Source organism: Pimephales promelas, chromosome 3, assembly GCF_988280905.1.
Source record: "Pimephales promelas chromosome 3, fPimPro1.hap1.1, whole genome shotgun sequence".
Classification (NCBI taxonomy): Eukaryota; Metazoa; Chordata; class Actinopteri; order Cypriniformes; family Leuciscidae; genus Pimephales; species Pimephales promelas.
This window is the reverse complement of record NC_142771.1, coordinates 41141055-41154445: the sequence shown is the minus strand read 5'-3', so window position 1 is coordinate 41154445 and position 13391 is coordinate 41141055. Positions and strand designations below refer to the sequence as shown.

Genomic DNA, 13391 nt, shown 5'->3' with positions numbered 1-13391 from the left:
AGTATTACAACCAGCCCCCTGACCCGGTGATTTATTCAGAGGGAGTGGAGCGTTACCACCCTCCCTGCTGTATAATCACAAATATTACGGAATTTTAAATCGCGACGGATTTCTTTCCGGTACTATATTTTACAAGCACGTTTGGCAGGATTTTTTTTTCACTGCGTTGTGCAAAAGAAAACAGGAATTACTCGTCTGTTTCAAAACTCCAAATAACATTTATCACAACTAGTATTAATGATTGGAATGTTTTCAGTTTTGGATTTTTTGGTGCTATATTTGTTTAAAACACGTTCGCAGGTTTTCTTCGCTGCATTGTGCAAAGGAAAACAGGAATTACTCGTCTGTTTCCTGCTCCAACAGGCATATATCAAATAGCACTTATGATAATATGCTTGACGGTTTTATACATTGAGTAGCTAAGTCAATGTTTTTTTCAACCAGGAGCTTATCGTTACTCTAACGATTATAATAAGGCCTTTTAAGAACAGTAAAAGAGCATCGTTTTACCGTATCTTGTCTTCGACACTATTCGGAGAATTTCGTCCGGACAGTGGAGTTAAAATTATTAAAAGTGTCGTTTATGCACAGAGGTTTCTCTTCCATCCGTGCCAGAACAAATTTAATACTATGGAAACTGCAGTTTATTTTTAACAATTAACAGTGACTAAAATGTTTGAACATTTAGTAGCTTGTTAAATGTGCTTGACTGAGGCGGCTTTCGTGCCCAGCTCAATCATATCGTGAGTTCGCAAAGCGTTCACTCCGATGCGCGCGTGTAATATTAAATATTACATAAACAATATTAAATAACAATATACACATTAGCTTGAAATTGATTGCTCATAAACAAGTTTGAAATGCTCAGCATTCTCCACCAAATTAAAGATTCTGGGTCGGTTCTGATCAGGGGGGAATTTGCATATCATAATTAATAATTGATAATTAATAATTATTCATACAGATTTGGATCAGACCGGTCTTACATGTTAATTTATTAATTTTACCCATATGCATACATGTGCATCCCCGCAATCCACCACAAATTAATTGTTATTGATTGCAAGGACCACGTTTTACAAGACAGGTAAAATCAATTAGCTCAATTAAGTTATATAGCTTGTGAAAACAAATTCTGTGGCCACTAGAATCTGCCTTCCCGGCTACATAACCAAATACCCTCTTAGGTATTTATAGTTCTGTAAAGCGTGTAGCTTTAAATCGACATTTCATTGACCCGTATCATGAGCAAGACAATCAGTCAAGGTAAGCATATTTTGTATTTAATAAAGTTCCTACTTAAGCATTCACTACGTTACAATGATACATGTATTTACAAACATTAAAACACAAACTAAGACGACGCAGAGCGTTTAGACAATGGATACGCGCAAGTTAAGTGAGTTTGAGAGAGAGAGTGAGAGAGAGAGTGAGTTGTAAGAGAGAGAGAGAGTTACGTTCATCAAAACAGTCAGTTAACCTTTCTTGACACCCCAAAAACGTCTTCTTAATGCTTCTTAGAAGCTCTAAAAGAAGGTATACTTGCAAGGCACATGTGGTCTGTGTGAGTCGTGGGCTCGTTGCTCGACCCGTTCGGGCCACGTGTCGGCTAGAGGTGCGCCGGTCCGGCGCGCGTGCGTCACGTGAAGCGCGGCCGCGGCATGTTGGTGCGGCCCGTCCCGGCTCGTTCATGGCTGCTTTGTTCCGTGGGGAGTCACGTGGCGTTCGTCGGCATTTAGCGCCAGTGTTTGAAAGGCTGAGAGTCTTTGAGGTGACGTTACCCGAGGAGATAGTTCGGCAAAGTCCACTTCCTTTCCTGGAAGACGAACTTGGTAGTCCACTTGAGGAAAAGATGAAACTTTTAGACGAACAAAAGGAAAGATCCATGGTTGGATCAGAGTCCCATTAGGTTTACATGTTGAGCGCTGGAAAGTTCAGAAGAGAGGGCGGACCTGCGTTCTCACATTTATCACCTTGGAGAAATCCATCCCCTTCCTGTTGGCTTGAGCCAATCGGAGAGTGGATATTACACGCGAGAAGCCTTCTTTTATGGTCCTTTTTATGGTCCTTTGTTCCTCAGCGCGCGCTTCTCGTGGAAGGGGGTGTGTTCTATAATAACAATTTGATCTTCATTGGCAGTAAAACGAATTAAAAATACACTTTACTTTACATCTCTATGCATATTCGAGTGTTTCATTCAATAAGCATTCTAGAGATATCAAGGAACATTATGTTATATCAAAGGAATATACACTTATGTTTCGAATGCATGACGAAGGTATTTTTAATTCCTATTTAAACTGTGACCAAACAAAGTTATTTCACTGTGACATGGGGAAGACACATATACACAAAAACCATTGAATACCTTTGTTAAATGTCTTTAAAACCAAAAGAGATGTATTTCTCTTTGTTCAGAGACATTAGTTTGTCCACATTCCATTGGTCCCATAAAAGTCTTGTAACTCGATGCCACTGAGGTACGTGGATGAATGTGTATGTGTGTGTGTGTGTGTGTGTGGTATAATTCGCCTGGCCAAGATTCATTACAACAATATAGAAAAGAGACGGACAGAGACAATAATAAGATGGGACTTTTATTTTTCAGATAATGTTTATTGCACATATTTTGTATTTTAATGCCTAAATATAAAAAAAATATACATTCAGATGCAGTCAATAATAGGAATCTAATGTTGTATTTGATGCGAGAGACCAGTGGTCACATGACAGCATAGACTCTTTATGACTGACAGGAAGAACGAAAGACTCGGACCTGACCGAACCCGAACTCGAGACTCGAGAGATGAACTAATCGTTACTCTTTCCGGTCCTGCTGTATCGCACGGCACGGCCCAGCAGACAGCACAGATCAGAGTCAGACACTGACGAGTTAACAGCTAACGTAAAGAGACACGAGAGGAGGAGAACAGACCTGATTAATATGAAGTTGCAAGGAAAGAACGTCTCGGATCAGGAAGTGAGGTGAACTAACAGAATCAGACTGCAATAGCCTGAACTTGAGACCCAGCCACTAATCAATTAATACAGTTATTTCACTTGCTTATAATTTAGCTTTGGCTGCATTACCCTATAATTATTTTTAATCTTTTTACAAATGTAATCAAGATTTTCGAAAGTACTAGATGTTTTGGGATATTTAACATGCCATTTTAATTATATAATGCTGAAATGAACAAAATGAATGAAATGACATGAAAAAAGATTCGTTCATTTTGCTGAACGAGACTCAAAGTCATTAAAATGATCGGAACTTCCCACTACTAGTCTACTGGCCACACAAATAGTTTCTCTATGCCCACATACAGTAGGTAGGCAACCAGAATGTGTTTTTTACCGCCGCGGTAAAATTTGTGGTGTATTTGCTGCCTTTTGCCGCTAAGAGGCGCTACAATCACAGACTTTAGAAAGTGTCAGTTTTTTATGTAATCTACAGCTGCGCCGCAGCTCTATCAGAGCGATTGAAAGTTAGTAGCAGATTAATTCAAGTGAAACGTGGTCGGACTGTCAACACATCTTTGTATACATTTTATTTATTTACATCAGTAAGCTACAGGAAATCGTATTTGAAGACATTACCTTCGCAAAAGAGAAAAAAGAATGAATGCTTCATTGTACCCAGCAATTTTGAAAATGCCCTTCCGAATGTGTCTCTGTCCCTAGCACATTTCAAACCAAACTGACGCCCATGACTGTAGCTAAACGAATTCATAATCACAATGCTGAAAAAAGTAAATTCAAATGAAATAAATGTGAACTAAAAAAGGCCTCTATTATTCCATCAAATTTAAGTAGGTACAATTCAATATTAGGCTGTGTGCCCAGTTTTTCTATAATTTAGAAAGGCTATTTCAATAGGTTATACTTGATTTTAATTTGTGTTAATTTATTTTTTTAGTAGATGTATTAACTGAAACATAAGTGTAATAAATTAAACCAAATGATCATAAAATTAACACATTTTCAGGGCTTGCAGTTAGGCTACTAAACGTCTTGGTTATGTATGTAACCCTCGTTCCCTAAGTAGGGAATGGAGACGTTACGTTGGATGCCGGAGAATGGGGGGGTTTCGCCTAGAAAGCCAATCCTCTTCGAGTATTAAAAAACGAGCCAATGGCAAAGAAATGCCATGGGTTTGCTGAATTTGCATATCGTATCTCTGCCTCACCCAGTGAGTATACAAGGAGGAAGCAGAAGCAACTGCAGTATGTCTTCGCTGAGGAGCCGAGACTGAACTCAGGCGTCTACCCAGCGGTACAGCGGAAGTGGCAGGGAGATGTAACGTCTCCGTTCCCTACTCGGGGAACGAGGGTTACATACGTAACCGAGACGTTCCTTTTTGTGGTCACTCCGAGTTACGTCGGATGACAGAGAATGGGGGTCCCCCGTGTAATCTCGCCACCTTCACAGCTATCTTCCAGTGCCCTGCGAAAGTCTTATCCCCTGTCGTGAAACTTAACACGGACAAGGAGTTCTACTTAGCACAGGAATACCAAGGTACACTGGGGAGTACGACACTTATCGAGCATCTCCGGGGATCTTCTCGGCGAGAAGAACACCAGTTGAGGTTGAGGAAGAACACCAGAGGTTCCACTTCAACGCATAGACGTGTCTCGTGGACAACGCTCTGGCGGAAGTGATGGTAGCTGCCACCGCATGTGGCAGGGTACTCAAACCTGCCTCGTCCCGTCCAGGCGCCACACATGTAGCCTCCAGAGATCGGGGCGAGGGTGCCACAGGGTGCCCCGTCCCTGAGAAAGGTGGTCCTTCCTCAGTGGAATTGGCCAAGGAGGTGCTGTCGCGAGGAGTATCAGTTCAGAGAACCAGGTCTTGGTGGGCCAGTATAGGGCAACCAAAATGACCTGCTCCTCGTCCTCCTTGATCTTGCACAGTCCGTGCGAGAAGGCTCACTGGGGGAAACGCATATTTGCGTAGGCCCCGCGGCCAGCTGTGCGCCAGTGCGTCTGTGCCAAGCGTGACCTCGGTCAGAGAGTAATACAGGGCGCAATGAGATGAGTCGTGGAACATCTACCCGTCTACCCAGCGGTACAGCGGAAGTGGCAGGGAGACGTTACGTCTCAGTTCCCTACTCAGGGAACGAGGGTTACATATGTAACCGAGACGTTCCCTTTCGTAGTCACTCAGAGTTGCGTCAGATGACGGAGAATGGGGGTCCCCCATGTAATCACGCCACCTTCACAGCTATCTTCCAGTGCCCTGCGAAAGTCTGATCCCCTGTCGTGAAACTTAGCATGGACGAGGAGTTCTACTTAGCACAGGAATACCAAGGTACACTGGGGAGCATATACACATATGGCCCAAGGGGGCTGCATATGGAGGAACACTGGAGTCACCAACCTGTAGGGTGGCTAGAATTTTAACTCCAGGGGTGGCAAGGTGGCTTGCTGAGGGAAGACACATGCTCAGAGAGGCTTACAGTGGAAAATACACATGTGGAGGTTACTAGGAGGAACCATGGACACGGAGGCACCTAGCCAACGTCCAGGTAACAGACACTAGCGGCAGCATCAACAGTGCTGGAGGAACTCAGGGCTTCAATAGAAGGCTCAGCTGAGGAATAATCGCACTTATCCAGTCCGTGGAGTGGAATGGCGAGTAAGCAAAGACACCGAATAAGTTGGGTGTCGCCCAGCCTGCAGGTCTGCAGATGTTTGCTAGCGAGGCTCCATGCGCTAGAGCCCAAGAGGAAGCCACACTCCGAGTGGAGTGGGCCGTCACACCAAGGGGGCACGGTCAACCTTGCAGCTGGTAAGCCAAAGCAATGGTGTCCACTATCCAGTGAGACAACCTCTGCTTTGAGAGAGCCCTTCCCTTCTGGCTCCCACCATAACAGACAAAGAGCTGGTCTGAGGTCCTGAAACACTGCGTTCTGTCTATGTAAGCACGGTGGGTGCGTACTGGACAGAGCAGTGCCAAGGCTGGGTCTGCCTCCTCCAGGGGCAGCACTTGCAGGTTCACCACCTGATCCCGGTTTTCTAGGGAGTGGTAGGAACCTTGGGCACATATCCAGGCTGGGGTCTCAAGATCACGTGAGAGTAGGCCAGCCCGAATTCCAGGCACGCTTCGTCAATGGAGAATGCATGCAGATCCCCTACCCCCTTGACAGACTGATTTCATGAAGTAGCGTGTGTATGCCACGCCAATTCGTATTTCCATTTTTGGCGTGCTATCAAGACACACAATCGCCTTTCAGCGTGTTTATGAACGCCGTTGATTTAACGTTATATAAATATATGACTTACCTCAACCCCGTCCCTAAACCTAACCGTCACTGGGGTTAATGGCATTTATGACTGTTCCCTTACCATCCTAGGTAAAAAAAAGATATGACTTACCTCAACCCCATACCTAAACTTAACCGTCACTGGGGTTAATGGCATTTATGACTGGACATTTGACGCGCGTGTACGGACATGCGGAATGACGCGGACGTTAATGGCGTAGACACGCATACACGCGGATAGCTCAAAATGCGTAGAGAACACGCCACGTGACTCGAAAGTGGTGTGTATGTTTACGCAAAAGTTATGATGTCATGTTGCCCTTGATGGAGGCCAGTGCAACCAGGAGCGCTGTCTTCAGAGACAGGAACTTAATCTCAACTGATTGCAGAGGCTCAAATGGAGGCCTCTGCAGGGTGCTTAAAACCACCGAGAGGTCCCAAGAGGGTACGAGAGGAGGGCGAGGAGGATTCAGTCTCCTCGCTCCTCTCAGGAACCTGATGATCAGGTCGTGCTTCCCCAGAGACTTACCTTCAACTGCTTCGTGATATGCGGCAATGGCAGCCACATACACCTACAGGGTGGAGGGAGACAGCCTTCGCTCCAACCTTTCTTGCAGGAAGGAAAGTACGACACTGATCGAGCATCTCCGGAGGTCTTATTGGCGAGAAGAACACCAGTTGACAAAGAGGTTCCACTTCAATGCATAGATGTGTCTCGTGGATGACGCTCTGACGGAAGTGATGGTAGCTGCCACCGCAGGTTGCAGGGTACTCAAACCTGCCTCGTCCCGTCCAGGAGCCACACATGTAGCCTCCAGAGATCCGGGTGAGGGTGCCACAGGGTGCCCCATCCCTGAGAAAGGAGGTCCTTCCTCAGAGGAATTGGCCAAGGAGGTGCTGTCGCGAGGAGTATCAGTTCGGAGAACCAGGTCTTGGTGGACCAGTATGCGGCGACCAAAATGACCTGCTCCTCGTCCTCCTTGATCTTGCACAGAGTCCGTGCGAGAAGGCTCACTGGGGAAACGCATATTTGCATAGGCCCCGCGGCTAGCTGTGCGCCAGTGTGCCCTCGGTCAGAGAGTAATACAGGGCGCGCAATGGGATGAGTCGTGGAACATCTACCCAGCGGTACAGCGGAAGTGGCAGGGAGATGTAACGTCTCTATTCCCTACTCAGGGAACGAGAGTTACATATGTAACCGAGACGTTCCCTTTCGTAGTCACTCAGAGTTACGTTGGATGACGGAGAATGGGGGTCCCCCGTGTAATCACGCCACCTTCACAGCTATCTTCAAAGTTAATTTTAAAATTCTTTTATTTGTTTTTAAATCATTAAATGGTCTTGCCCCATCATATATCTCTGAGTTGATTCTTCTCCACACACCTACTCGTTCTCTTAGGTCAGCTGATAAACTGCTTCTACAAGTGCCTAAAACAAACCGGAAACTCAGAGGGGACCGTGCGTTCTCAGTGGTTGCTCCAAAACTGTGGAATGACCTGCCACAGCCGATAAAAAAGGCCACCTCAGTCACCCATTTTAAATCTCTTTTAAAAACTTATCTTTTTTCTTTGGCTTTTAACACCAGGAGTTGACTTTTGTTTTTATGGTTTTGCAGTCTGTGGTTTGTTTTGTGTTATGTTGCATGTGATGTGTTGTCCTTGTATATTTGCCTATTTTTGTGTGCAGCACTTTGGTCTACTTCGGTCGTTGTAAAGTGCTTTATAAATAAAGTTTGTTGTTGTTGTTGTTGTTCAAAGTGGGAAAGTGGATCTTGTGGGCCAGAGTTGAGGACCCCTGGGCTAGAGTCTGCAAACAAATATGAACGTCAGTTTAACAGAAAGAATAAACTCATAGTTACTTTTTTGTCCATTGTTCTTTGAATTGTCGGTCTACATCATTGTCTCGGTGTATCAGAAGCGAAGCGTTGTTGAACTCATCGCTGTCATGCGTGCGCCGAGTGTTCTTTAAATTCTCCGCTGTAATGTGATCTCATGTGTAATACAGTGATTGGAGTGATTGGATTGAACAAGCTCTTTCTCATCAATAAATCCAGAGATTAGCTCAGAAACGTCTGATGAAGAATCGTGCTAAAGCCAGTCACACACTCCGAAGCCGCTTGATCAAATAATGGAATGTCTCTCTGAACAAGGAAAAGAAGAGAAGAGGAAAAAAGAAGAGGAGAAAAGAATAAGAGAGAAGAAAAGAAGAGAATAAGAATTGAAGAGAGAGAAGAGAAGAGGAGGAGAAGAGAAGGAGAAGAAAAGCTTGTGGGGAATATTCCCTTCGAAAACAAAATTCAGACACTTCGTCTTCAGCGGTTAAAATTTAGGAATATCAAAATGACTGCTGTGTTCGTTATTACACCTAAGAACAGAACAACACAATCGCTTAGACGCCATTCTGTTCCAGCATATCAACAATGATGGACTATGATGACAGCTCGCTCAGGGCGAGTCTGTGTTGAAACGCTGCTGTCAATCAACAATCGTGGGTGGGCGTTCCATTTAGTGACATCACACGGTCGAACGGCTCAATTTGAGGCAGGGGAAAACAATATAAGGAGATGTGGATGGATTTTTATCATTATATGATGGTTGTGTACCACTGCCAACACACATTGCAGTACAATCAACTTGAAAGTGCATGTACCATTATATGACCCCTTTAAGATTCTTTTATATTTGTTAAAATATATTGATTATAAGAACTGTTGTTGTCAAGTAATCATTCATTTGTGTGTGTGTTTGCGTGTGTGTTCTAGAGTGGACCATGGAGGAGAGTTCATGATGACATCAAGACTACACAGATGTAAGTCCTCAAACACAGTTTTAGTGTGTGTTGTTGTAGATGTTGCTGTTGTAATGTGTGTTCTTGTGTTCAGATGCTGTTGATCTCACACTGGATCCAAACACAGCAAACATTGATCTCGTTCTGTCTGAGGAGAACAGAAAGGTGACGAGTGTGCCAGAGAGTCAGTCGTATCCTGATCATCCAGACAGATTTAATCGTTTTTTTCAGGTTCTGTGTAGAGAGAGTCTGACTGGACGCTGTTACTGGGAGGCTGAATGGAGTGATTATACTCATATATCAGTGGTGTATAAAGGAATCCAGAGGAAAGGACTGAGTGCTGATTGTAGGTTTGGACGTAATGAGAAGTCCTGGAGTCTGACACGCTATAATAACACACTCTCTGTCTGTCACAATAATATCTCCACTGATGTTTCTGCTGGTTCAGGATCCTGTTTGAGAGTAGGAGTGTTTGTGGACGAGTCGGCCGGCACTCTGTCCTTCTACAGCGTCTCTGACACACACACACTCAAACACTTACACACATTCACACACACATTCACTGAACCACTCTATGCTGGATTTAGACTTGATAATGTTGACTCTTCAGTGTCTCTGTGTCACGTTAAACGACAAACACACTCTGACTGACACACACACACTGTAAAAAAAATTGCAAAGAAAATGTGGTACCATATAACACATTTTAATTTTTATCAGAAATGTGAAATTACATAATACACTCACATTAAATTTAAATTTTTCCAGTTGTTTAACTGAATATTTGTGTGACTGCATTATCACCATTATTGATATTCATACACTTTAATTGTGCACGATGTGTTATTAAAATCCTTCAGATGATCTGATTAAAACTGCTGGATCTCAGAGGATTATTATAATCAATAATGTGAAATGAATAACACATCATCTATATAATCATAGAGATGACTGTAAATGAATATGAATCTTCTGTCAGCTCCAGTATTTCTCTGTTAATTCACATGTTTTATTCCAGTTTAATGATGTTATTGTAGTTTATGGTCAATAAACGCTTGTTCCTGGTTCAATGTGAACATGTTTCTTCAGTTGTTGATGTTTGACTGTTATTTTCATTCATGATAAACGTTTGTCACCCTGAGTTTCACTGTTTTTACTAGGGCTGGGTGATATATATCGCACGATCAGCGTTTGCTTTAGTTGGACTCTTGACACTTTTACTTTCAATTTAAATGTTGTTTGTCTGCTGTTATTGGTTTATAACAGACAAATGAACAAAGAAAAGTGTTATCTGATAGTGTTGGTTATGTTATGGCATAATCATGCTGTGATCTGAAAAAGGAAACTTATTGAGATATTTTGGTTTAACTTGTTAGCAACAGCTTTGTGATTCTACAAAATATGATTATCAGTATTTTTCTTATAATTCAAAATATTTAAGACAAATTGTTCTGATTGTACACTTTTAAATGAATTTATGTAGAAACACAGACTTCGATAATCAGCCTGTGAATCTCAACAATGGTGACAATAATAATCCACGTTGCAGTGGCTGCCACCAATCACATCTCATTAATGGCTCCCATCATGGACTGCGGAATGAATAAATTATGATCTGAATTGTCTTTGTAATTTACTTTTCCTAATTGAATATTCTGCTCATCAACATTGTTGAGATGCATTGAGTGAATCTTGAGGTCTGTGTGTGGCTAAAATAAAGATTAAAAAAAAACTTTTAAGAAATCCATTATATTATATCATCTCGGTTACGGATGTAACCTCGTTCCCTGAGTAGTGAACGGAGACGTTACGTCAGAAGTGACAGAGAATGGGGGTTTCGCATAGAAAGCCAATCCTCTTCGAGTATTTAATAACGAGCCAATGGCATAAAAATGCCTTGGGGCTGCGGAATTTGCATAGCGTACTCCGCCCCACCCCGTGGGTATAAAAGGAGGAAGTGAACGCAACCGCAGTATGTCTTCGCTGAGGAGCCAAGACTCGGCGTCTACCCAGTGGTACAGCAGAAGTGGCAAGGAGACGTAACGTCTCCGTTCCCTACTCAGGGAACGAGGGTTACATCCGTAACCGAGACATTCCCTTTCGTAGTCACTTCGAGTTACGTCAGAAGTGACGGAGAATGGGGGTAAGTGCCATCACGCCATCTTCATAGCTGTCTTCCAGTGCCCTGCGAAAGTCTGGACTCCTGAACTTAGCTTAAACCAGGGATCCTACTTTGACACAGGAATACCAAGGTACACTGGGAACATATCCCGGGAGGGGCATGCAACAAAATGCCTACCGTAGGGAGGACTTAAGAATACACATATGGCTGTATTAGGGACTACATATGGAGATCACTGGAGCACCAACCGCAGGTGGCTAAAACTTAACTCCAGGGGTGGCAGATGGCTTGCCGAGGGAAGACACATGCTCAGAGAGGCTTATAGTGGATAATACACATGAGACAGTTACCATAGGGAACCGTGCACATGGAGGCACCTAGCCGGCATCCAGAGCAACAGCAGTGGTGCCTGTATCGTAGGTGCTGGAGGACTCAAGGCTTCAACGGAAGACTAATGAGGAATATCACACTTCTCCAGTCCGGGGAGTGGAATGGCGAGCAAGCGAAGACACCTGAGCGGGTCCAGTACTGGCGGAAGCGAGTACGTGAGAGGACACCACCTCAATTTGCAGATTAGAGAATCTCGCGAAGGTGTTGGGTGTCGCCCAGCCTGCAGCTCTGCAATGTCTGTTAGCGAGGCACCCTGTGCTAGAGCCCAAGAGGAAGCCACACTCCGTGTGGGGTGGGCCGTCACACCAAGGGGGCACGGTCGACCTTGCTGCTGGTAAGACAAAGCAATGGCATCCACTATCCAGTGAGACACCGTTGCTTTGAGAGAGCCCTTCCCTTCTGGCTCCCCCCATGACAGACAAGAGCTGGTCTGAGGTCCTGAAACACCGCGTTCTGTCAACGTAGGTGCGGAGTGCACGTACCGGACAGAGCAGTGCCAAGGCTGGGTCTGCCTCCTCCAGGGGCAGCGCTTGCAGGTTCAGCACCAGGTCCTGGAAGGGAGTGGTGGGAACCTTGGGCACATATCCAGGCCGGGGTCTCAAATCACATGAGAGTAAGCCGGCCCGAACTCCAGGCACGCTTCGTCAACGGAGAATGCGTGCAGGTCCCCTACCCTCTTGATAGAGGCCAATGCAACCAGGAGTGCTGTCTACATAGGACAGGACCAAAACTCTACCGATTGCAAAGGCTCCAGGGGAGGCCTCTGCAGAGTACTTAGATCTACTGAGAGGACCCCAGAGGGCACGAGGGGAGGGAGGCGGATTTAGCCTCCTCGCTCCCCTCAGGAACCTGATGACCAGGTCATGCTTCCCCTTAGACTTACCTTTTACTGCATCATGAGACGCGGCAATGGCCACGACGTAAAAAGGGTGGAGGGCGACAGCCTACGCTCCAACCCCTCATGCAGGAAGGAAAGCACGACACCGATCGAACATCTCCGGGGGTCTTCTCCGCAAGAAGAGCACCAGTTGACGAAGAGGTACCACTTCAACGCGTAAAGGTGTCTCGTGGACGACGCTCTAGCGGAAGTGATGGTTGCCACCACCGCAGGTGGCAGCGAACTCAACCTGCCTCGTCCCGACCAAGAACCACACGTGTAGCCTCCAAGACCGGGACGAGGGTGCCACAGGATGCCCCGTCTCTGAGTGAGACCTCAGAGGAATAGGCCAAGGAGGTGCTGTCGCGAGGAGCATGAGTTCGGAGAACCACGTCTTGGTGGGCCAATAAGGGGCTACCAGCAAGACCTGCTCCTCGTCCTCCTTGATCTTGCACAACACCCTTGCAAGAAGGCTCACTGGGGGAAACGCATACTTGCGTGGGCCCCGCGGCCAGCTCTGCGCCAGTGCATCTGTGCCGAGCGTGCCCTCGGACAGGGAATAAACTGGGCGCAGTGGGATGAGTCCCGAGAGGCGAACAGGTCTGTGCCTCCCCGAACTGGTCCCAAATCAGCTGGACCGTCTGGGGATGGAGTCGCCATTCGCCGGAGATAGGGCGGACCCGTGACAGCTCGTCGGCCGCCAGGTTCCGGTCTCCTTGAATGTACACTGCACGAAGGGACCTCAGGTGCTTCTGACTCCATAGCAGGAGGTGGCGGGCGAGCTGCGACAACCGACGTGAGCGTAGACCACTCTGGTGGTTGATGTATGCCACTGTAGTGGTATTGTCTGAACGGAGAAGTACGTGTTGACCCCTGAGCAGTGCTCGAAAGCGGTGCAGGGCCAGGCGTACTGCCAACAGCTCAAGGCAATTGATGTGCATGAGGCGCTG

The 13391-nt window shown here is 45.6% G+C and overlaps 1 protein-coding gene across 1 annotated transcript in view; it reads left to right on the top strand.

Annotated features, from left to right (window-relative positions):
- LOC120485521 (NACHT, LRR and PYD domains-containing protein 3) overlaps nucleotides 1-10193 on the top strand; it is a 70880-nt gene extending 60687 nt beyond the window's left edge. The window contains exons 6-7 of the mRNA XM_089128895.1: nucleotides 9027-9073; nucleotides 9147-10193. Coding sequence (XP_088985021.1) covers nucleotides 9027-9073; nucleotides 9147-9703 — 604 coding nt within the window. The 3' untranslated portion in view covers nucleotides 9704-10193. The remainder of the gene's footprint in view (nucleotides 1-9026; nucleotides 9074-9146) is intronic.
- The last annotated feature ends 3198 nt before the right edge of the window (nucleotides 10194-13391 follow it).